Source organism: Scomber japonicus, chromosome 17, assembly GCF_027409825.1.
Source record: "Scomber japonicus isolate fScoJap1 chromosome 17, fScoJap1.pri, whole genome shotgun sequence".
NCBI lineage: Eukaryota > Metazoa > Chordata > Actinopteri > Scombriformes > Scombridae > Scomber > Scomber japonicus.
This window is the reverse complement of record NC_070594.1, coordinates 23399434-23422861: the sequence shown is the minus strand read 5'-3', so window position 1 is coordinate 23422861 and position 23428 is coordinate 23399434. Positions and strand designations below refer to the sequence as shown.

Below are 23428 nucleotides of genomic sequence, written 5' to 3'. Positions count from 1 at the left end.
ATCCAAAATACACAGTTCAGCCCTGAGTCTGGAGGTGTTATGAGTTTAGAATGTCTCAGGAAAAGGTAATGCTCTTAATTTAATAATGCGTACGGATAAATGGATAGACTTCAGAAGGTGTTTTTAAAAACCTTTCTGTATGATCTTGATCATTGGACATAATTCCTGAGGTCATCACAATTAATATACAGGTTCTCATTAATAAGGTTGGTATAGTTGTGGTAAAGTCATGTTGTCCTCTGTACCAAAACATATTCCCGCTCACACAGTAAAAATAACCTTTAACCTTCATCATGCAGGAGTTCCATGAAACCCTCCACTCTCTGCTGCTGTGGCTGGCCCACGCAGAGAGCAGACGCTACGCTGTGGACATCAGTCATCCAGACACATCCGTCAAAGCCCTCCAACAACACTGCAACACGCTCACAGTAAGCACATAGCCTTGCTTAGTTACTCCTATAATGTAGGCTTCTAAATCAAGAAGAAAACACAGAAAGCTGTTTCTGATGTGTGTGTGTGTGTGTGTGTGTGTGTGTGGTCTGCAGGATCTGCAGGAGGAGCTGCGGGGCAGGCAGGCTCAGCAGGCCTCCCTCCAGGGTCTGTGGTCTCAGCTCCAGCCTGAGGAGGGGGTAGAGGACAGCGACGAGGCCAGGGAGAAGCTCTATGTGACAGGCAGCAAACTGAAGCTGCTCCTGAGGCAGGTGACCAGGGACCTGAGCAGCCTGCACAGACGTCTGGTAAACATCAAACCTTCAGATTTACTTATTTGATAGACTTCATGAACTGAGTGCTAAGGCATCTTTTCTCCTTGATCTGTTGAAGCTTGGATTGTACCTCTTTTTATATGTTACCTTGGACAAAAGTGTCTGTCATTTGATTTGATTTCAACATTTCATTTTAGTACAGACAAAAAAAGAACATTGGAGCTTTTTTTTTTTCTTTTGGCAAGGACAACAATATAATGTTGTTTTCACTTTAATTCAGGATGCTGAATCTGCATCAGTGGTCCAGGGTCAAAGTGCCTCTTCAGAAGCCACACACTCACATAAAGCTCCCTCCACTCAAAGGTAGGTACTATACTGTAGAAGGACATTAGTATTTACCTTTTATTAAAACAGGGATGTTTTAAACCTTGATTTACAGTTGAAAAGTCTTGTTATAATTCAAACTCTATAACATGTTTAAGGTTTTTGAATGCTTAACTCACAAGAACTCTTATATAATAAAAGTCTTCCATCCTCCATCTGTCCCGTGTGCTGTGCAGAGAAAGGAGGGACTCTCCATCTCCGCCTCGCTCCTTCTTCCACAGGGTCCTTCGCGCCGCCTTCCCTCTTCACCTCCTCCTGCTGCTCCTGCTGCTCCTCCCCTGTCTGATTCCCATATCAGAGAGCGACGCCGGCTGCACTGTGACCAATAACTTTGCCCGGTCTTTCTACCCAATGCTACGCTACACCAACGGCCCACCGCCCACATAATAGTCATGTACTCAGGTGGGACGTTTTTTAAGAATACAGGCCACCTTGAAGCACATGAATAAAGTATGTAACATATAAAAATAATATGTTGAGTGTATGAAGCGATTATCTTCTAAAAAGAAAAAAGTCCAAAGTCCAAAAATAGTATTTAAGTGTCTATTTTTAAAGATTTGATCTCAATCTTAGAAGAGATTGTATTTATTCTATGAACAAAGCCACCAATTTTACTGCGTTTAAATTTTTTTTAGTTTAATAATGAAAAGATGGAGGATGAATTTGGTCATAAATAAAATTAAAAGTCCAAATCCAAATATTAATAGAGATAAAATTATAAAGATTATTATTTTACTACTCTATTTAGGAATAATCAGATTATGGCAATGAGTGGCAATGAAAAGACTCAAATCTAAAATGCAAAAGAATATAAATGTTCAAACTGAAAGCTTAAACACTGAAGGTGAAATTGAAAACGGCAATAGAAATAAGAAAAGGGGAAAAATCAAATATAATCTTTTAAGTTTCTCGGTAAATTTTTTATTTGGACTTGAAATTTTAATCATGACCAAAAATATCCTCAATGTACCTTCCAAGAAATCAATCACTGCAGTCATTTGAAAGAATCCTTCATTTGATGGAGATGAACTAAACAAGCCACTACTTTGTTTCTATGTAACACATTTCTACATAATCACTGATGAACTGTGTTTTCATAATTTACATTTTTATATTCATATCTGACTACTGCCAAGCTCCCACTTGTATGTTATTTTATGAACTGTTGAGATTTTGTCTGACTTTATCTATTTTTACGTTAGACTGATTTCTATAGAAGGTTTATTTTTTACAATTAAACACACTGGTTCAATTTGAATGTAATTTGTAACAGGTGCAAAATGATGGCAGTTTTATATATATGAACATGTACATTAATATTTTTGTAGCTTTTTTTGGAGTAGACATTTCCACGCCTCCTGATGCACTGTTGAAACACTGTAGATGTAGCACAATTCCTTGTATGTACAGACTGTAATAATATAATGCTTATTTATGATGTGAAAAAGTGGATTTGTGTTTCAGATCTTTTGGTAGTAAACACTGATTGTCTTAAACTCTGTTTGCTAAGATCAGTTTTGTCATTCTGCTTCATGTTCCTGCAACACATTAAGTGAAACTACCCTTTTTTTCACCCCATTCTCCTCAAGTTGGGGATTTGAATAAATGAGTAAAGAGTGGGAGGACTTCACATGGTTTTAAAAATGACATTTACACCACAAACAAATGTCTCACCTGTATCCATCCAATATTTTTGCTTTATTTTATGGTATAAACCAGAGAGCAGGTAAACATGACAAAAACAAACAATGCCTGAAACTGTACTGGCTCCTCCACTTGCTGTATTTTAAAATGATGAGAAGAGCTGATATCAAGATTCCTCTGTTCTTGATGGTCACCTTTTTAAAATGTTTGACTTTTTTTTTTTTTACACTTAATTGTGAAAGTGATCAACAGAACCAGGTATGAGTTTTCTAGGAACATAAAGGCCACTGTAGGTACATGTACACAGTGATAATACAGTATGTGATGGAGAGGCAGACAGAAAGACTGAACTGGTGATAAAGTTCAGATTTTCAAAGCTGCAGCACTATTTGCATACAATAGCTGAAGTAACGAGTGCAGAAAAGAGATAGAAAAAATAGTCTTTTCCTTTTCTTTCGGGCTAAACTTGACGGGTACGAATGCACAATTGTCCTAAAAGCAATCTAGTGTTTATGATTCTTCACAGAAAACAAGTAAAATATCATCAAAGTCAAAGACCGACAATCATGAAGAGAAGTCCGGTACAGTAGAAAGTAGGTAATGTTAAGTGCCCTCTAGTGGTCAACTGGAGTTCTGCCGTGATGCAACGATAGCTGTAAATAGCTCATATTTTTTACAATGCAAGTTAGCTAACTCAACAAAATTGGTTCTGACAGTAATGAGATGTTCCCAATTTTCTGTTTTGATATTACATTAGAAAATGATAGATTATACAGCGTTCCTTGAGTCCATGTCCAGGTTAGCTTACTGACTTCTCCTACAAGGCTTTTCTTTTATCTGAGACATAAAACTGTACTTTTATGTCCATGTTTTAAACTCAATTGTATCTACTACTGTACTGAACAGTAACAATGTATCATCTTGTCATTCTATATGATAAATAATAATGTTGCAGGTCCACATTTAGCAACTACTGCTAAGGTATTTTAGCCATGGATTCAGTTCTTTTGGGCTCATTTGCTGACCTGCTGAGAGTTAGATTATACTCACATATTTACAGTAAACAAAAATCTTCTACTAGCGATGGTTAGCTTAGCTTAGCACAAAGAGAAGAGGGGTGTGGGGTATTTTAGTTTGTTCATAGTAGAATCAGCATTATTTGTGGTAAATTGATCCACTGCATTCCAGATATTACACACATTTTTCTTGGCTCCCATCATCTGACTCTCCCCATCTTCAGTCTCTCAGGTCTATCCAAACAGAAGTCATATCTAAATAAATGATCAGCTCCACATCTCAATGATTAGTTGTTAGGTGTTTTCTGTTTAAACAGATCATGATTAATACAATCTGTGTTGTGCTCTACGGTTTAACCTGTCTGAACTTGAAGAAAAACAAAAAAGCTGTTCTTTTGTTTAAAAATCACAAATTTTACATCAGACGAAGCAAATACAAACATTTAGCGTGAGAAAAGGCATGTGTGGCATGAGCTCAATAGATCAGTGTGAGTCACGTGGGTCTCCAGGACAAAATATGAGCTCTGTTTGTAACATCTAGAAATGATTTTAGAAGTTGGTGAATTTATGCATATGGACAAAACTAAGTTATGATGATATAGGTTTCAATTTCTAATACCAAGTGCTGCAGTGGGAGCTAATTAATGATAGAATATATAAAGTAAAACCCTGGAATACACTTCAGCACATTGAATCGGAATCCTTTTACAATTCTTAGTGAATCAAGTTTACCTTTCTGTATTTTCATTTTCAACTAAAAAACTAAACTACAAACTCTCAGTTGTCTAATCACAGTTTGTAGTGGTTCCAACCCTAATCCTTGTGTACTTTAGCAGATACTTTCTCCAAATACTGAAGATCCTGATGATATAAATCAAAGTTACACTAACTACAAAACCCACTGGCAGTTGTACAGTGGTTTTATAGAATGTCTTTTCTCTCAAACTGTCCTGCAGAGAGAGCTCACTAACCAGAGGAGAGACACTTCTTATTTTAGTCTTACTGAATTAAGTATTTTCTAATACTTCTTGTTAATAAAAGAGGAGAGAAGGTTCAATAAGAGATTCAGAGCTTAACAATATTTTTCCCATCCACATCAAACCTTCTAATGAAATCCTTAATGAACCCTCCATGATGGAACCAGCCAGAGTCAACGGGACATTTGTGACATAACTGGAGGTGCAAGGAATGTGATTACATATCATAAAAGCCATTATTTATGTCGTTTTACATCTTTATATTCTGTTATGTCATTGTATTATCTTTGGCAGCAACATCTCAGGATCTGTAAGCAGTCGCCTGTCATGATTACTGACACTGAATTATGTTGTCATGATATGAAATTAGCTGCCAGGTCTCAGGAAAAATCATAGCAGTAACATATACAGTATGTAGATGTACGCCTGTACTAGTGCAACTGCCTAAATGAAGGAAACGATTTGTTCACCCTCTTGTTCCACTGTGACCTTTCAACATCTGGCCATCGGTTAATGAATGCTGCAAGGTTTAACTTTAACTCAAAACATTCAAAAACCTCACCAGAATTTGTGCACAGTGATTGAAAGCTGAAGATTCACCAATACGAGAGATCACAGAATCCAGCAGGTTGTTCCAGTAAAAACACCTCATCGGTCTTCTGACATAGTTTTTTTGCATCAAAGCGGTAAAAATTCATTGCATGTAGATTGATGTGAAAAGCAAAAGAGGTGATCTGCTGTCTACTGGGGTTCACCTCCTGTGCCGCTGGGAGTCCAGGTACTGGAGGGGCCGCTTCCTGAGCTGCGAGGCCGAGCGGGAACCTCCTTCTGATCCGCCGACTCCTGCTGGGGGCTCTGGCTGGGCAGACGGGAGCTGTGCATGATGTGAGCATCCAGCATCTCCAGCAACAGGTCGTACAAAGGCACCATGTTCTTCATTTTCATGCAGTGCAGATGGTCCATGCCCTTGTTACTGCATGGTGAGAGGTCAGAGAAAGAATAACAGATGAGGCTGGAGGCTTTTATCTGGCACAGCAGTGAGAATATGAGCATGTGTATAATAACCGAGCTACAAACACATTCTTCTCTTACCTGGCGTGGCGGATGTGTGACAGCAGCATGAGCAGGTGGGCAAGTCGGGTGTACTGTTGGCGGAATGTGAGGCCAGTTTTGGCGATGGCCAACACCAGAGCGTCTGTTACAGCGTCCAGAAGACGCAGCAGCTTGGAGCGACTCTGCAGCTCCTCACTGCCCTCTGAAAAACTGAGACACATGCCTGGTACAACACACACACACACACACACACACACACACACAAAGGAATACATACATGAATATCACAGTTTTAAAGCATGTTTTAGTTTCTTGCCTTAGACTGTGTGACAGGCTGTGAATAAAGACTCTTACTATAGTTAATTATTGCTATTTCTTGAGTGAGATTGATTTTAAGTGGTAATTTAATATGGTGACAAAATATCAAAGGGTGATGCAGATGTTCTTAGAAAATCTTCATAAGGTAATTACTAGATTCCTTTTACGGCTGAGTGAATGACTTTCCATTTAGAACACTTAGAGACATGATTGCTGTTGAGTTTTGATGCCAGCAGGGAATCAGAAATGTCACAACCTTTCAATATTGTGTGAACAAGCAGAAGAACATTTCATTTTGACTGAGACCTCTTTTGTCTGTTGGTATATTGAGTTATATCCCCTTCTCTATGTGAGCCTCTGGATACAGCTGGATTCTTATGATTCTATGATGTAAGGTGTCTCTGAGTGCTTTGAAGGGCAACTATAAATAAAATACATTATTACATTAAATGACATCAGAAACATTAAAGTTCAAGTGTTGTTTTCCTCTCCACAAATGTTTTAAGACATAAAAATGTGCTGCAGAGTATAATACCGTTTCTCCCTCATTAAAACATTCAGAATCTATGAATAGTTTTATTTTGAAAGGTTTTCCTGCTGGATATGAGATGTCTCCTATTTTTTAGTTTATTCTTCATGTTTGTCCACTGGAAGCTTCAAGTTTCCACATCACACTTGTGTAAGCTGCATATTGGAACATGATTGGCTCCAAACTAGTAGTGATGTCACAAATCATGCTCATAGGGGCAGATTTTTGGTGAGCACAGAGAAACTTTCCACTTTGTGCAGATAAAAATGAAAACATCCATCATACTGCACAAACATCCCAGTCATTAACGATGACAAAACACATCTTGACTTGAGGGAGAACAGATTCAGCTCCACTTCATTGGCTCCTAGGATCTGTTAGAATATATATTACGTTTCTTTTACTTGTTTTTAAATGACTGCCGAAAACACATTTATTTAATCTAGCTTTAAATGACTGTCATTTTAACTTATTTTTACCAAATGTCTAATTTTTTACAAATGATGTGATTTTATTATTATATTTATTTGCTGTAGTTTTATTGTATTGTATTTTTTATTTTTGCCTGTAAAGCACTTTGAGCTACATCCCTTGTATGAAAGGTGCTCTATAAATAAAGTTTATTATTATTAAGAGTTGTGGTAGTAGTAGTAGTAGTGTTATATAGTCAATGTTCATTTCCAAATTAGTCTAATTTTGACCTTCCGGGTGTGAAACAGCTTCAACCTTTCAAATTTCTAGAAGTCTGATTTTTCTTTTCATCCTGCTTCTACACAAAACAGAGAAAAGCAGTACAGGAAATGATAATGCAAAAAAATCCCAAAACCCCTTAGTATTAATTACCTCCAGCAGCACAGTCAAAGAAAACAGAAACATTAGTCAGACATTAATAAGTCCCCAGTGGAAGTGCTCATTAGAGAGGCTCTCACCCTGTTTGTCCTCAAACAGGTACAGCCTGTAACTCAGAGCATCCAGCAGAACCAATGAGAGCGCAGTCTCAAACTATACACCGTGTTCCCATTAGGGTTTTTTTTCTTCTTTTTTTTTACCAGTAAGTTATTTGTTCTGGTCCCCTTGCCAACCCTGTACAGACTCACACACACAGAGGTTGAATTACATGCTGAGACACCGGAGCATCACACATACATGCACACAGAGCAAATAACAGCGTATGATCATATGTGTGTGTGTGTGTGTGTGTGTGTGTGTGTGTGTGTGTGTGTGTGTGTGTGTGGGTGTTCACTCACTGGAGTTAAGGAGGATCATGGCCTTGAGGCAGACGTACTCCTCCCTCTGCAGCTTGAGCTCTCTCACCCTGGACGTGGCAGCTACCAGCATATCAAAGATCTCCACGAAGCCCTGAACGGTGCTCCCCTCTTCTCTACCGTACAAAGACAAAAAATGATTTATGTGTCACACTCACTGATTCGCCAAACTAAATTAAGCAGAGGTCACGACCCCTCACTCTGCACGGTTGAGTTCTTTTACTGGCAGGTTTGATTGGAAAAGGCTCATAAATTCAGAGCTGTTTCTGGTACTGAAGTGAACCGAGCGCTGAAACAAGGAGATAGTGTGAGTTTGCGTTCGTGTTGATGAATTTGCTCCAGTCTCGTCCTCGCCGGAGCATCCTGGCTTCAGTACAGACAGAACTCTTTGTTTCAAATGTTTGAAGCAGCTGATTCAGCCTCTTATCTCCTGTTGTAACTAAATGAAAGTGATGATTTGTGCAGTTACATTCAGTTTGGTGTGCAGGACATACTCTTCTCATCTCCATTTTATTCCATTTCAAATACTGTGTTTTACATTCTTTACATTTTAAAGGAGAAACTGTACGAAAAACCCCAAAGCTAATTAATATTGTGTCATTATAAGTGTATTATGAGTGTTATTTTTCTGAAGGTTGGTTGAGGTTATTTGATACTCAACAATGATCAGGATTCATTGAAGAGCTGAGGAACTGAAGCTCCATCTTTGTTATTTAATACCAGTGTGGTCTACATCAAGTTCAGCTCCTAAAACATCTGTACACAGTTAAATCTAACAATACTATACTAAACTACTATACAATATTATATTTGATGTATACAATGTTTTTTAATAAAAAGTGGCGCTCAAAGATACATTAAAAGATACATAAAAACAGTCTGGTTTAAAAGTAACAGTGTTTGTTGAAAGCAGCTTTAACCCTTACTGTACATACTGTTCAGGTCAAATCAAAATTGTTGTCATTTAAGGCTACTCTGGGTCAAATCTGAACTGTATCTATTGACATGTGTTTTAGTGAAGGGTGATGGCTCTAATGGTTATACAATAAACCCCACAGCTCCATAAAGTTCTGCTCATTTTACCTTTACATATAGAAGAAGTACATTTACATCATTGCTATGTTATATTTTCATCTTAGGTAAATAGGACATGATATTGTGTGATAGGAGCTGTTTTTCCTCCATAAATGAGTGGTGTAAAATATTAAAAATACACTCTCTCTGCTCTCTGAAACATTAATCAAGGTTTAATCACATTTATTGATCAGTCAGATCGACTATTGATAGATAGATTCTAAATAAATGTGTGGTTAAATGTATGTGATGGTTAAAAAGATGAGTTTTGAAAGCTTTTTTAAAACTGGGGAGGGTCACAGTGTGTTTAATGTCCATGAGGAGAGAGTTTCAGAGCCTTTAGGTTCAGTGTTTGGTATTTTGGGGAATGGAAAGGAGGTTAGAATTGGCATGTTGTTGAAGGGCTGTGTTTTGGGAGAGGGAGCCGGTGAAGGTCATGTAGAATTGGTGCAGAGTGAGGAGGAGTTTTGGACATGTTGGAGTTTATTGAGGGTGTGCTGAAGAAGTGCTGAGAGAATAATTTTGTATGTGAAATGTTTTTCTTCTCTAATTAAAACTACCACTCAAGATTGACAACCAAAATAATAATACTGGCAAACTGTATCTAACTGTAGTTATGTAGGTGGTACAGAGGTGTGAGAGTTGGGTGGTGGTACCTGCTCAGGCTGAGGTCAGGGGAGAAGATGAGTTTCCCTGGATGGTCCACTGATCTCCACATCAGTCCGATCATCAGCACCTCCAGCCAGCAGCACTCCAGCAGGTGCACCTGGTCCAAGAGACTGAGCTCTATAAAGCCTAGGGAAATCAAATAGTACATAATGTAGCAATGTGCTGCTGGTGATACTGAGCAGTGACAACAACAGCAGCATCAATTCAGTCTTTAATAAAATCCCATTAAGGCTGCAGCAGAAGATCCCAATGCAAAGTAATAAAGAGCAGCAGCAGCAGCCTAAATACACATTTATAAAAGCAGAAAAATAAAGACTAAAACCTCTTCACATCTGCTATTTCCTTAGAAATGTGTATTTTGGTGCTGGACTGATGTGGCAAAAAAAGCAGGTATCTAGTTTCTTCGAGGCTTACAAGTTTAATAATGGATGAATCGTTTGTCATAATTTATCAAGTATCAAGTAAGGATGACATAAAATGTGACAAGTTGCTGCTTTTCTCACTTTTCCAACAAAACAGTTGATTAATTGATAATGAACAATTATAATCATTAGTTGTGACCTAATTCTAACCCACTTATAATGTTAGCTGACCTCAGAACCAGCTTGCAACAGGTAGGAACAGTGTTACCTGTGTGTGTACTGAAAATATAGTTTATTTGAAGGATACAGGTCAGCACTTTTGGTGTCACATGTCCCCATTTCTTGAAGTGCTGTAAATATATTTTATGGTAGTATATCTATTCTAATATAGAACACATACATTTTCCTACCAAGTTTTTATTTTGAAAACTGCAGACTCTGAGCTTCACCTCCCCTTGTACACATCTATTCATATTCTTTTGGTGTTTGAGGGTCAGAGGCGTAACTTTAATGATATGTCTACATTCTTGAGTTTTATGCATATAATTAAAAGGTGACATGTTTTTTTACTTTGCTCATGATGTTACAGTACACAGTGTTTCTACAGCTGCACAGAACGTCTAGTTTAGTTTATGTTCTTCGAACATATTAAAATAACAATAAAATACAAAGGCAGAAAAATATAACAAAACAGAAATGACAGCAACATTTTTTCGAAAAACAAAATAATAGCCATTCAACGTCGGGAAGGGTGTAGGATGAACTTATGAATTTTACTAGTTCTTTTTTAATTAAAAAAAGCTCTAACAATCAAATTAAGCCAAAAAACAAACAACGTAACATAACATCTTGCTGGTATCATGAAATAAAGTCCTGAGAGACAGTCAAAGCATTAACACAATTCAGTGTTAGACTCACTACTACAACACAAACACAGTCAGTAACAAGTATAGCAGAAGAGGAAAGGCTTCAGGTTTTCAGGCCACGACTAAAATGAGTATCTGTGTAGGCAGGAGTCATTCTGTGCCATTTGTGCAAAGCTTTCATATCGTGCAGAGAGCCTGTCTGAATCAATCAGTGTGTCTCATAAACACAGACGTGCTGATTTAGAGTTGTGTTGCAGCTCATTATCTTAACTTCCGCTTCCTACACTGCTATTCAGTTTTGCAGTATTGAGGCTAACATGCTAAATAAAGCAAAGATAATTACTGCCTGGCCAAATTAATTCAAGTGCTTAGAAAATTGAGCTGCTGAAAGATATTTGCATATTATGATATTTTGGATTTTTTTCCCCCTTTCTACCAAAAAGCTCTTCTCTGTGACTTGAATGTAATAAGGAGGAATAATTGAACATAAACTTCTTTGTTTTCTTGCCCTGAGTAATAAGGTCCATACTACTGTCATGTCCATAGTTTAAAAAAATACACCTATCAGCACCTCTAACGTGAAATAATAAACTTGAAAAATGTTTATTTATTGCCAGGACAAAAAAGTGTAAAAATGACTATATATACAGATTAAACAGTTAACTACTACTCACTACTCAACACATTGTTGCTGTGTGAAAGATGTGAAACTCAAACCACTGAATAAAGTGACAGCATAAGATTAAGAGAGTGGGTAAAGTCTAGAGTCTAGACTGTATAAAACACAAAGGATGTTATGCAAAGGCTGTCTGTAGCTCTATGATAATGAAACATAGAAAAGGTGTCACTGAAATTAAATAATTTACTTTGAAGCATTAAAAAGTTCAATGAAAACATCAGCACACACACACACACACACACACACACACACACACACACACACACACACACACACACACACACACACACACACACACACACACCTGGAATCTTCTTGGCCCAGCTGATCATGTGAACCAGCTCTTTATCAGCCAGGTTGGCCAGAGACATCATGACGTTGGCTTCAGTCAGCGGCCTCCTCATGTCATTCATGAGGTAGATCTCCGGCGGCTCTGCCTCCATTATTCGCTCAATCAGCTGCTCTGGGGTCAGTGCAGGAGGATGGAGATCCATTAAGGACCCTGTCGCTGGTCTGGGTAATGGCTTTGGTCCGTTAGCTCTGCCATGTGACAAGCGGGTCACGTGCCTCGTCTGCTGGTTCCTGTTTCCTCGCTCCTTACGCATACCTGAACCACAGACAATGAAATGTGTCTCTAAATGTTTTGGGAAATATTATAAGCAGCTGTGGTATGAAAGAAAATAAATCATACGGACTGAAAAAATAGATAAATAAATAATGGAAATATGTTGTCTGGTTATAGTTGGGAACAGAAAAATAAAAAAGACTATAAAGTAAGCAATAAAACAACACTAACCACACTTGGTCATGCCAACTTCGCAGCACTTGCGGAGGCGGCACGCCTGGCAGCTCTTACGGCGGTTCTTGTCTATAGTGCATTGATTGGTTGCTGGGCAGATGTAGTCATTGTGTCCTGAAGAATTAAAACAGAGAAAAAAAGATAAGGAAAGAAAAGAGGAAGAATTGGTGGGAAACTAACAAAGAAATTTGAAGAAAAATTATGTTTTTATAAAACATTTCCAACATATGTACTTACTCATCACAACAGGGCACAAATCACAACAATCAACATCACAGCTTCACAAAATACACTAATCCCAATGTGCAAACACACTGCAGGGTGGGAATAGAGACTCAGAGAAGCTATACTTAATGTTTGGACACAACATTTGTTCAAAGTAGGAGATAGAAGGATTCCAGACTTTAAAAATACCTTTACTGAGCCCTTTCCACCCATTACAGTGCAATGGATTTCCAGATCATCATTGAAGTAACACTAGCTATCGCACCAAGCCGCCAACAATGACAGAGAGGCTAAGGCATCCCCCACTGTGCACCTGTTAGTGAAAAAAACGCTCCAGGAGCTACACCAAGTAATGTGATGTCTGAGTCTGGTTGCTTCTCTTTACCACAGATGTTAGAGAATTCTTCAAAGATGTCTGACCAAAATGGTTTGGGCAGCTCCAAAATAAATGTACAAGTAAAGAGTAGCTTCAAATAAATCTTTAAATTTGAGTGTTACTGAGAGCTCCTGTTAGGTAAACGTTTCATGAGCTGTTTTAACTGGAAACCAGTCAAAGTCCATATGGCATGCCTCAGTGTTAACTGGAAATACTCTGTTTTTCCAAAACTAATAATCATGTCTTGGGCTGTAGGGATAGAACTGTCATATTGGGAAAGATACAGAATTAAATCATCTGCATACAAAGATCATTTCTGGGTTTGGCTTCCTCTACTGACTCCTGTAATGTCTGCTTCATTCCTCATTGCTATAGCCAGGGGCTCAATAACTATGTCAAAAGAAGTGGGAACAAATGACACCCCTGTCTGGTGCATTGGGCAAAATAATTGGTTTGTTCTAATTCAAGCCTTTGGAAAGTCGGTCAAATGTATATAAACTCTGCTGGCTGGTTTTCAGTAATGTCCATGCAACACGTTGCATTGGAATTCTGTGCTTTGCTACATGTGATATGCATATTAGCAGTGCAATGTGTTATGTTATATTCTTGTCCCAAGAATTATTTCAGATATCCCCACTTAAATAAATTGTGAATAAATAGTAGTTACATTTAAGAAAAAGACTGTTCTAGTGAACCTGGCCTTCTACAAGTCTTCAGATGGTGCTGCCTCAATCAGAAGTCCAATAGCTACAGTAAAGGTCACGCAAAAGATTAACCAAAAAAATGTAATTAAATTAAACACAGGCATCACATCACCAGAAAAGTGTTTAAAACTCCTAGTTTGAGAAGCTATCTCAGCAGCTTTGTTAGGCTGCACTTGCCTTGAGCTAAATGCTAACATGCTAACAATTACAATGCTACCATGATAATATTTAGTAGGTATGTTTACCATGTTCACCATCTTAGTTCAGCATGTTAGAATGGTAACACGTGTTAATTAGCACTAATGTCAAAGTACTGATGGTAGTTTTGCAGGCATTTGATCATAAACCAAAGTAGTAGTACCAACCAAGTAGCACCAACATTAGTAGGATTCATCCTCTGGGAATCATGAATGTCTTTACAAAATGTCCAGGCGACCCATGAATTAGTTGAGATATTCTAATCTGAGCCAAACCTATTGGCTGACTGACATACCCAACATCGCCATCTAAAAAAACTCAAAAATACACTCAAATCTGGAGTTTGACAAAAAAAAAACCCAACATGAAGAGCTTCACCATACTGTACTATACAGACTGTGTTTTGTATGTCTCACCTTGGATGCTCCTCTTGAAGAAGGCTTTACACCCCTCACATGACCAGACGCCATAATGGTAGCCCGAGGCGTAGTCATGACACACAGCACAGAAGTGGAGGTCTGTCTTCCCGCCTGACGACACCACACCCTCCTCATTCTCCTGGGATCGCCTCCTCACTCTCTTGCTATCAGATAAAGAAAGTCAGTAAGTGTAATGCATGTGGCATTATTATTATTATTATTATTATTATTAAATTATCGAAACGAGAGAGACAGCTGAAGATAGTAGGAGAATGATTTCATGCACATACCAAAGTGTTTACTCTGATTGCTAATGAGTGATTATGAAGTTATGATAACACAAATTCTTCATAATTAAGATTAGAATTATGAATATGGATTCAATTATTATTATTATTATTTTTCATAATTACAAAAACAAAACACGAACAATAACAATTTGAAGTGAATAATAGTGAAACAAAAAATACCTCTAAAGCAAAACTATACACACAAAATATATGATAACTATATTCCCCACTTGTTTTACTGTGATCTGGATTTCTCTTGCTACTAAATGTTTCAGTTGTGACACAAAGTTCTGGTGTGGGCAGGTATTACTGAGCTGAATCTCCATTGGCCAATTACTTTTGGAGGGACAGGTCAGGTGTCTCAAAGTACAATAAATGGTATGAAACTGAAAAATTCAACAGTGAAACTCGAAAAAAGGTGAAATCTCAATCAGTGCAAGAAAAGTGAAGAATATTCTAATTAAATGTAGCTCTCCTGTATGCTGTCATTGTAAGTTTTGTCTTCAAAACTTTTATTCACTTACAAATGTAATCCCATATGAGTAGGCACTGCTATAATGTCAATAAGGATAAAAAACTGACTTGTGAGTTTGCGTGGTGAATTGTTAAAACAGTATGCATTGTCCCACCTGGTTGTTAAGACACGGTCCCGTGGCGACAGCTCCACCCACGGCTTCTGGATTGGCTGACCGTGTTGAGGGCGAGTCTGGGAGTGGTGCAGGGGTAAAGGCGAGCCCACGTGGCCATGGCTGGGCCAGAATAAAGAAGGTCTTAGTGACTGATGCATGGAGGAGCATTCTGAAATACCTGGAGCAGCATAGCTGAAGATAGTGGGACTGTAGAAAGGTATGGTGGTAAAGTCGTGGCTGAGTTCAGTGTAAGGAGAGGGGATGCAGATAGGCTGGCTGGTTTCGAGGGACAGACCTGGAGAGGAGGAGCTGAGGATGGGGGAGAGGACGCGACTTCCAACTCGGCTGGAGTCCACCTCCTGGAGCTGCAAGAGGGGTTGACCCTTCTCTGGAGAGGAGGCCGCAGCCATCACAACTACAAATGGTCTCACTCTCACTAGATTTACTACATCATTGACATATAATAAAGGAGTCTAGTATGCAGTCATGTTTTCCCTTGTTGTCACTATGGTAATGTCATTATCTGCAAATATTGGATTTCAGCCTGAACAAAAAAAAAGAAAAAAAAGGCTTAGAATATAACAAGCACCAGCAGATGTACCTACACAGGCCAGGTTAGTTTAATATTACTCATGAGCTCACATTGTAAATTCTCAAACTGATGGATGCCTCCCTTTGTTTTGTCTTTGCTCACTATGAAATGCCAGTGTTGGCACGCATCACATAACATGATGAGAAGAAGGAGTCGATCTTGTGAAAAAACCCAGAGGGTAGCGAGCACAAGACAACAGCCCGTCTACGCCAAAGAAGAGAAGAGGTTCAGTGCATGATCTCGGCCCACCCATGAGTCTCACATCTTTAAGTGGCAGCACATGGACCAGGTCAGAGATGTGTGGCAGACCTTTTACCTGGAACACAAAGAAACACAGGAGTTTAAGGAAAAGAAACAGAAGAAAGATATTGTTTTATTGTATTGATTTGTAAGGGTTTGTGTGCATTATTAAACATAAATAATGTAACAGCAACAATTCATTGTTGCTGTTGTGACGTGTCATTTTAATTCAGATATGTGTGCCTTTGATATTTTATCAAATGTGTTCTATCTCATTGAGGCTGTCCTGTCACTGTCCAAATCAACATCTGAATGAAAGTTTGATTCCTGTTCATGAAATCACCACTGTGATGTTGATCACCACTGTCACTAAAGGTTTTTTCTTTTATCTGAATTTAAACTATGTTAGTGATAATAAATCTTTTATATTGTTAAAAATCTAAATAATGCACAATTTCTTTTTATTCCAACATTACATAATTCTTCATAATCTTTTTACCCATGTGTTCTCCATACAAGACATCAGGAAAATCCCATTCATCACCACCAGCGATCCTCAGCAAAAAGCTCAAATATGTTTCTGGCACAGGCTAGTTTTTACAAATCCAGTTGACTATTTATTGGTTTGGTTTTTGACCTAATCAAAGGTCAAAAACCTTTAAAAAAGTGTACTCTTTCCCTGTATGGTTTCAAATAACTTCAAAGGTAATAATTCAAGCATACGAGCTTAATGCAGTAATTGACCTAAAGAAGCTGAATGTCAAGTCCAGGCTTGAGTTTGATTTAATTACTTTTTATTGAAAAGTGGAATTCTACTTGTAGTATCTAAACAAAATGATAAGAGGAAGTAGCAAATAGGTTTTATAATGTCCTGTAAACAGAGACAGCGTGTAGATCAATGACACAGACACACAGACACAGACACACACACAGACACACACACACACACACACACACACAGACACACACACAGACACACACACAGACACACACACACACACACACACACACACACACACACACACACAGACACACACACAGACACACACACACACACCAAGCCCAGTGTAGTTTAAGGACATGTTAGTTTACTTAACATCTGATAGAGTAGACTTGTCAGAGTTAATGATTCCTGGGTGGCAGGGTCTTCAGTTGGAGTTGGTACACATACTCTGTACCTTTCTGACATTAAGCTCACTTCTGGAGGTCATTACTTTTCTCCTCCAAAAATGGATTAATCTCTATTAATCTTGCTGAATAGCTGAGAGAAGTTTGGTTTGGCTGGTCAACAAAACTCAATAATCCGTAGGAGTCTTGTGCTGTAAGCGTAATACGAGCACTGCTGAGAGAACAGTGGGTAATTAAACTCACAGAGTAGTGTAGGTGAACATTTATTATTTTGGATATTATGCAAGGTGCCAAAGTGTTTTTTTTCTTTTTATGGTACCAAATTAAAGATGAGTGGAAAAATCACTCTCACAGCTCTGAAACTCTGGGAAATGGAGCCATCAAAGTTGATTACTTTTACTCACCATTTAACATCACCGACCATCCAGCTATTTTATTGTTGCCTACAGCTGACTGCTACCTCCTGCAGAGGTTACTTCAACTGTGCATTATAACTAACAATCTCTATAATGACTCTTAAAATATTCTGTGGATGTTTTCTAACCTTTAAATAAAACCAATTGCCATGACAGCACTGTGAATAAATCTGAGAAATGCATCAGTTACAGACAGGAGTAGAGCTCAGACATGACCTGCTTAAAGAAGCTATTTAATGAACCAAACAGAACTGCAAGGTCTTCTCAATAACGCAAAATGCAATTGTTTAATATTACTATTTTTAAAAATTATAATTAAAAACTTTCAGATTTGGACTCTTCATCAGATAAAACATGTCATTTATAGGCACCACCCTATATTCTGGGACATTGTGATGGACATTTTTCACTGTTCCCTGACATTTTATAGATTAAACTAATTATTTCTTAAATTGAGAGGATAACTGTTAGATTAATCAATAATTTAAAGAAAAAAAGATTTTTTGCAGTTCTAGAAACAAACTGACTGCTGTTTTCATGGTTTCATGGACAAAATAAAGATTTACAGAGACATCATGGGTAGGTAATGCATTATGCCTTATGAAGATGTCATAATTGTACTTCATAAACAGACTTTTTGAGGGCATCTATTTCCTGATTTTCTTGAGATTGTTTTTGTTTTTTCACCTACACGCCTGGTACCATGTTAGGGTGTGCAAATAACATTGACGCATTGATTTCATCAGAGTGGCAACAAAAACTGATTTAAAAGTGTTCCTAATATTTTGTCCATGCCAATATAAATAATACATTTCAATATAATGCAGTCCAGTACACCATCACCACACACATGGGTTTTGGTGTAAACAGGTACTACTCTGTAGTCTCTGCTTCTGGATGGACGTTTTGGGAATGTGAACCATCATGGCAGGACATATTGGGTTATCTCCTCCCTCCCCTGCCCTTGAGAGTTTAAAACATGTAGTCTAGTATAATGTTAATTAATATAAATACATAATAAATAAACATAGGTGATCAGAATTCATAACAAACTATGAAATCTTTCTTGTGCTAATTGTTTTTAAGGATTTCCTGAAGATGAGTTCAGTGTAAGAGGAGGGGATGAAGATGCTGTATTGGTTGTTTTTCAATTTGTGTACTGTGTAATAATGAGGGTATAATTTCATTTAAAACCATTCTAAATTAGCCTACAATTATTACACTATATCTTTCACACACACAAATATTTGGTTTGACAAACAATCCATTTCTGGCTGATGGTATTAAATGTGTGCTGGCAGTGGGTGGATGGATTTACCGCTGTCATCTACGGATTTATCAACTCTTACCTGACATCTGGACTGAAAATCAAGGAGGTTTTTTTATATTCTCTGAAGTTTAATTACACTGCCCTGCCAGCTCATCTGTTTCAGCTTGAATCACAGAGAATGATTGATGATAAAGAAAGGAATACACCAGCTAACAGAAACTTAAGATGCACCTAATGCAGCCGCACTCTCAACATTAAACAATCACAATTACAATAAATTGAACAGAAGTTAAGTTTAATCCCGCTGAAAGTACTGCCTTAAGTACAAAAAAATACTGCGCTGTCTTGTTCAATAAGGGATTTAATTTCCAATGACATTGTCTTTGTCTTTTGAAGCCAATAAACTCACTTCTAAACAGATGAGTCACTTTACTTTAAGAGAATAGAAAAAACTGTGGCAACATTGTTGCATCTTTAATTTCCATTTGTGGGTAAAAAACAGATGTGAAAGAGTTTCTGTTTCCTTTGAAGCTTTGACCTTGCCTTGAAAGCTGCCTCCTCACTCTCCCGCAGGAGACTGATCATTGTGGGAGAAAGCCTCCCACCTTCTCCACAATGCTGCTCACCCTGCCACCACTAACACCAGTCCACACAGACACATAAACTAAGACATATTATGTAACTTAAATGCTTTGCTCACGAGCACAACAGAAAATATTACATAAGGTCTTCAACAACCAGTTCCAAAGCCCGCTGCTCTCTAACCATTACTTCCTTACAAAAAGGCAGAGAGCGGCAATTAGAGTAAAGTGGAAAAAGGTTCAAAATATGATGCTCTAAATCAAACTGTGCAACAGATATTTCATTTCATCACCCTAATTAACTCATTCAATATATATATCTTTATTAAATAGGAGTAAACCTTTATTTTTCACTATGGTTATATTTAGTTACTTTATGTGTTACAACTAACTCAAATACTGAGATATTGGAGCATAAAAATACATTTTTTAATTTCAGTAAAAAAGGAAAAAGTTGGTAAATTAGCTACTTTAGCTAAGGCTAGCTCAACAGCTAGCCAAAACTAGCTGGAGTGCTGTCACTGTGCGGTTTCTAGTTCTACATATTTTTTATTTGGTAAAACATATGTCAAAAAGTCAGTTTGGGGTCAATTCTGACAGTTTTGACCAAATATGTACTTACAGTGTTTTGTTGTTGTATTCATTTAGCGCTCTGGAATGTTTGGTGTTTCTGTATGAAATGGCGCCACCTTTATCTCTTCTGATTAACCTGGTAGACTGAATTATGAAAATTTATAAGCTACCATGCTAATGTTGCTAGCAGTAGATCTCTATGTTTCAGAGACTCTCTGTAACAAATCATTACATCTGCAAACTGATCATTTCCCATGCTTTGGTTGTTTTTGTGGTATTTTTTGTTTAGAAATAAAGTGGCCAGTTTGTTGCACAATTCTGCAAACTTGTTTTTCGTCTGTCGTCAAGCTGGTTTTCTGTAAAATGAAAAAAAAAAACTGCATACAAAGGTCAAAGCTAAATGAAGCTCAATTCTGCAGTGACAAAACTGTTCCTGGTCATTGGCCAGAAGTGAATGCCTTTTATACAAATATTCAAGGCCACAGTCATTTTCCCATCCTAAAAACACACTGTCCTCTTAATATCAGGGGGAAACGGACATGGAACAGCTCTGCAGAGAGAAGTCCTACCTTACTATTTACAGTAAGGGAGTATGAGTGGGAATGCTGCTTTGTGCCAAACAATGTGAACAATCTGACTGAAATGTTTGCCCTGTTAAGGGGAAAAAAATCTCTAGTTATACCAGAAAGATTTGTATGTTCAATTTATGTTTCAGCCATAACAATTATAATCAAAATACAAATTAAACACTGTCTTTGGCAAAAATAAAACATCTAAAGCTGCTATCTAAAGCAATTAAATACATCAGCCCTGCAAGACATCCTCACATACTGCAACCTAATACAAAATCACCAATCTGCAGTCTACACATTGCCCACTGAGTTGAGGCAACACCTCTCTAACTGCAAAACAGAACTTGAACATTAGAATATCATTCTGTAATCCCGCCTGCATTGTTGAGGTTATTTGGTTTATTTGATCAATTTACTGGGAAAGTTACTTTAAGTAGCTCCTGAGGATGTTTGACAGACAATGATTGGCAGGTGAACACAGCTAAATAATCTATTTTTAATGTTTAATATATTACATCTTAAAAGGTATAATGACAGAAATTATAAGTCATTTCTAAATCTATTAGGTATGTGGGCACGTAAGATGGATTTTAAACAGGATACATGTTTTTAAGCTTGCAAATGTTATGCAGAAGCACCACTTCTGCAACTCAGTGTTACTAATGAAAGAACCAATTTCCTTAAGGACTACCGAGTACAAAAACACTGATAAACACAGTACTACTATTTTCATTCAACCTCTGTCATGAATGCCTCAACATTAGGACTGCAACTAAAAAATAATTTTAATTAGGCCTATTGATTTAATTTTCCTTGATTAATTGCTTGGTTTCTACAACATAAGAAAACACTTTCAAATTGCTTGTTTTGACTGACCAACAGTCCAAAACTTTAAGATTAAAAAATGACTCATTTATATCAAAATTGTTGCTTATGAATTTTGCCATCTGACTAATCGATTAATTGACTAATCATTGTAGCTCTACTCAAAATACAAATACATTATTTAAATCATGTCGACAATATTGATTTCTTTCCACATGGCAAAAATAAGTTTGAATGAATGCAATGCCACCTTAATCAGCTGATAAATAAATTGAATTAATGTGTTGAACAGGAAGAAGTGGTAGTAATCGACCAGTGTAAACAAGGAGAAAAGGAAATTCTTCCTATGAGCGTGTCTGTATCATAGCAGCAGGCTGATATGAACGGCTTGTTTACACAGTGATAAGTGCTTTTTAAAGTGGGCTAGTGTTCATGTCAGGCTTGTTTAAATTAGAAAAATTTGGTTCTCAAACCACATTAGAAACCTGAAAAACACCCAGAATACAGCTGAATGCTGCACAGATCCTGATAAGATCTTTACTGCAGTCAGTCAAATTACAGAGGAATAGATTGAAAGATATTTAACCCTTAACCTACAAACAAATTCAACATAATCTGCTGTAAGAAGCAGAAAATATTATTAGTTATGTTATTAATCTGAAAGTGAGTTCATTTGCATATTGTGAAAAATGAAAATATATACTTTTCTTCAACACAAACTGCAGCATTTATCCCAAGTACAATCTTTCCACAACCTTCAATAGTCTTCAATAGTGTGTGATACTTTAAATTAGGACCCATGGTAAACATGAACTCAATAAATAGTTCCATCTAATACATTCCATCCTAATACATTGCTACATTACATACAAAAGCATAACTTAAAACATGATCTCTTGTGATCTCTTTGCAAATATACTTTCATACAACTCATTAAGAAATTAACATTTAGAAATTACTATTTTAAAAACCGCCTCCTTATAATAAACTCTGGATTAAACGCCTCCCTGTCTCTAGGTAATGGTTTCTTGCTTCGGTCACCTGTTAACCTTCCTAGTAAAATGCGTCTGCTTCATAACACACGCAGTTAAAGGCCCTCTACTTGTTGCTTCACCTTTACATACAGTATGAGAGCTGCAATAGCATAATAACCCAGTGGGACAGTTGCACGTACGTCGCATGCTGTAACGCAAACATGACTTTATAAGCATGGAAATCTTCTTACCTGTTCTTCCAGACGCAGCAGCTGCAGAGAAAGTTTCCTGTAATGTGTGTGTGGAGTTTGGCTGCGGCGTCTTGTGCGGGTAAAGTGCGGGATAAAGTGTTGACAGAGCTGCTGACAGACCGAGCGGTCACCGTGCGCTGCTTTAACACACGGCTGTCCGTCTTAGCCTAGCGACGAACTACCAGCTGGTGTTTTCAGGAAATACTGTTAAATACGAGAAAGTAAGATGCACAAGATCCGGTGAGTGCCTTCAAAATAAATGTGATTTGCGTTTCTTTTTCCTGTTTGATCTCCTCATCATCACCACCACACCAAATCAATACATGACATTTTTAAAAGAAATATAAGGCATATTTTTGATAAACCGCTGAGAAAAAAGCAATATAATAATATTAATAAGAAGAAAAAGAAGAATTAGAAAAATTATAACTTTAGAAAAGTTGCAGAGTGTTACACAATCAAGGGGACAGTCAGGGATTTTGGGGCCCATGAAAAGATATCACATTGGGCCCCACCACCACACACTGGTCATGGCAACCATGCACAATTTCTGTAACCACATCTCTGCCTGTGCAGGCTTGTAAATCTCTTGTAGTCCAATACTAACTGTACAATACAGAGGCTTTGGATGGTTAATTTGGGCCAGAAACAAGGACAAATTAGTTTAATGAGAACATTGTAAATAAAATATTCTATCAAACTATTATTGTCCATTAATGATGATAAATTAATCTAAAAAATAACTAACTTTTCACCCCAATACGGCGTCCCTGTACAAAAACAACAAAGTTACAAAGTGTTACACAATAAAAACAACAGTTACAAA

The 23428-nt window shown here is 37.5% G+C and overlaps 2 protein-coding genes across 2 annotated transcripts in view; one reads left to right on the top strand and one right to left on the bottom strand.

Annotated features, from left to right (window-relative positions):
- Window positions 1–4895, top strand: part of LOC128376871 (nesprin-2) — an 86453-nt gene extending 81558 nt beyond the window's left edge. The window contains exons 109-112 of the mRNA XM_053336726.1: window positions 300–428; window positions 546–737; window positions 985–1067; window positions 1265–4895. Of these exons, the coding sequence (XP_053192701.1) occupies window positions 300–428; window positions 546–737; window positions 985–1067; window positions 1265–1475 (615 nt within the window). The 3' untranslated portion in view covers window positions 1476–4895. The remainder of the gene's footprint in view (window positions 1–299; window positions 429–545; window positions 738–984; window positions 1068–1264) is intronic.
- A 12-nt stretch (window positions 4896–4907) lies between these two features.
- esr2a (estrogen receptor 2a) lies at window positions 4908–22762 on the bottom strand. The gene is made up of 9 exons (XM_053337331.1): window positions 22603–22762; window positions 15181–16088; window positions 14259–14425; window positions 12337–12453; window positions 11845–12147; window positions 9621–9759; window positions 7873–8006; window positions 5818–6001; window positions 4908–5698 (listed from the first exon to the last, which is right to left on the bottom strand). The coding sequence occupies exons 2-9, from the start codon at window positions 15588–15590 to the stop codon at window positions 5467–5469; spliced, it is 1686 nt and encodes a 561-aa protein (XP_053193306.1). The 5' UTR covers window positions 15591–16088; window positions 22603–22762; the 3' UTR covers window positions 4908–5466.
- Window positions 22763–23428: the final 666 nt, after the last annotated feature.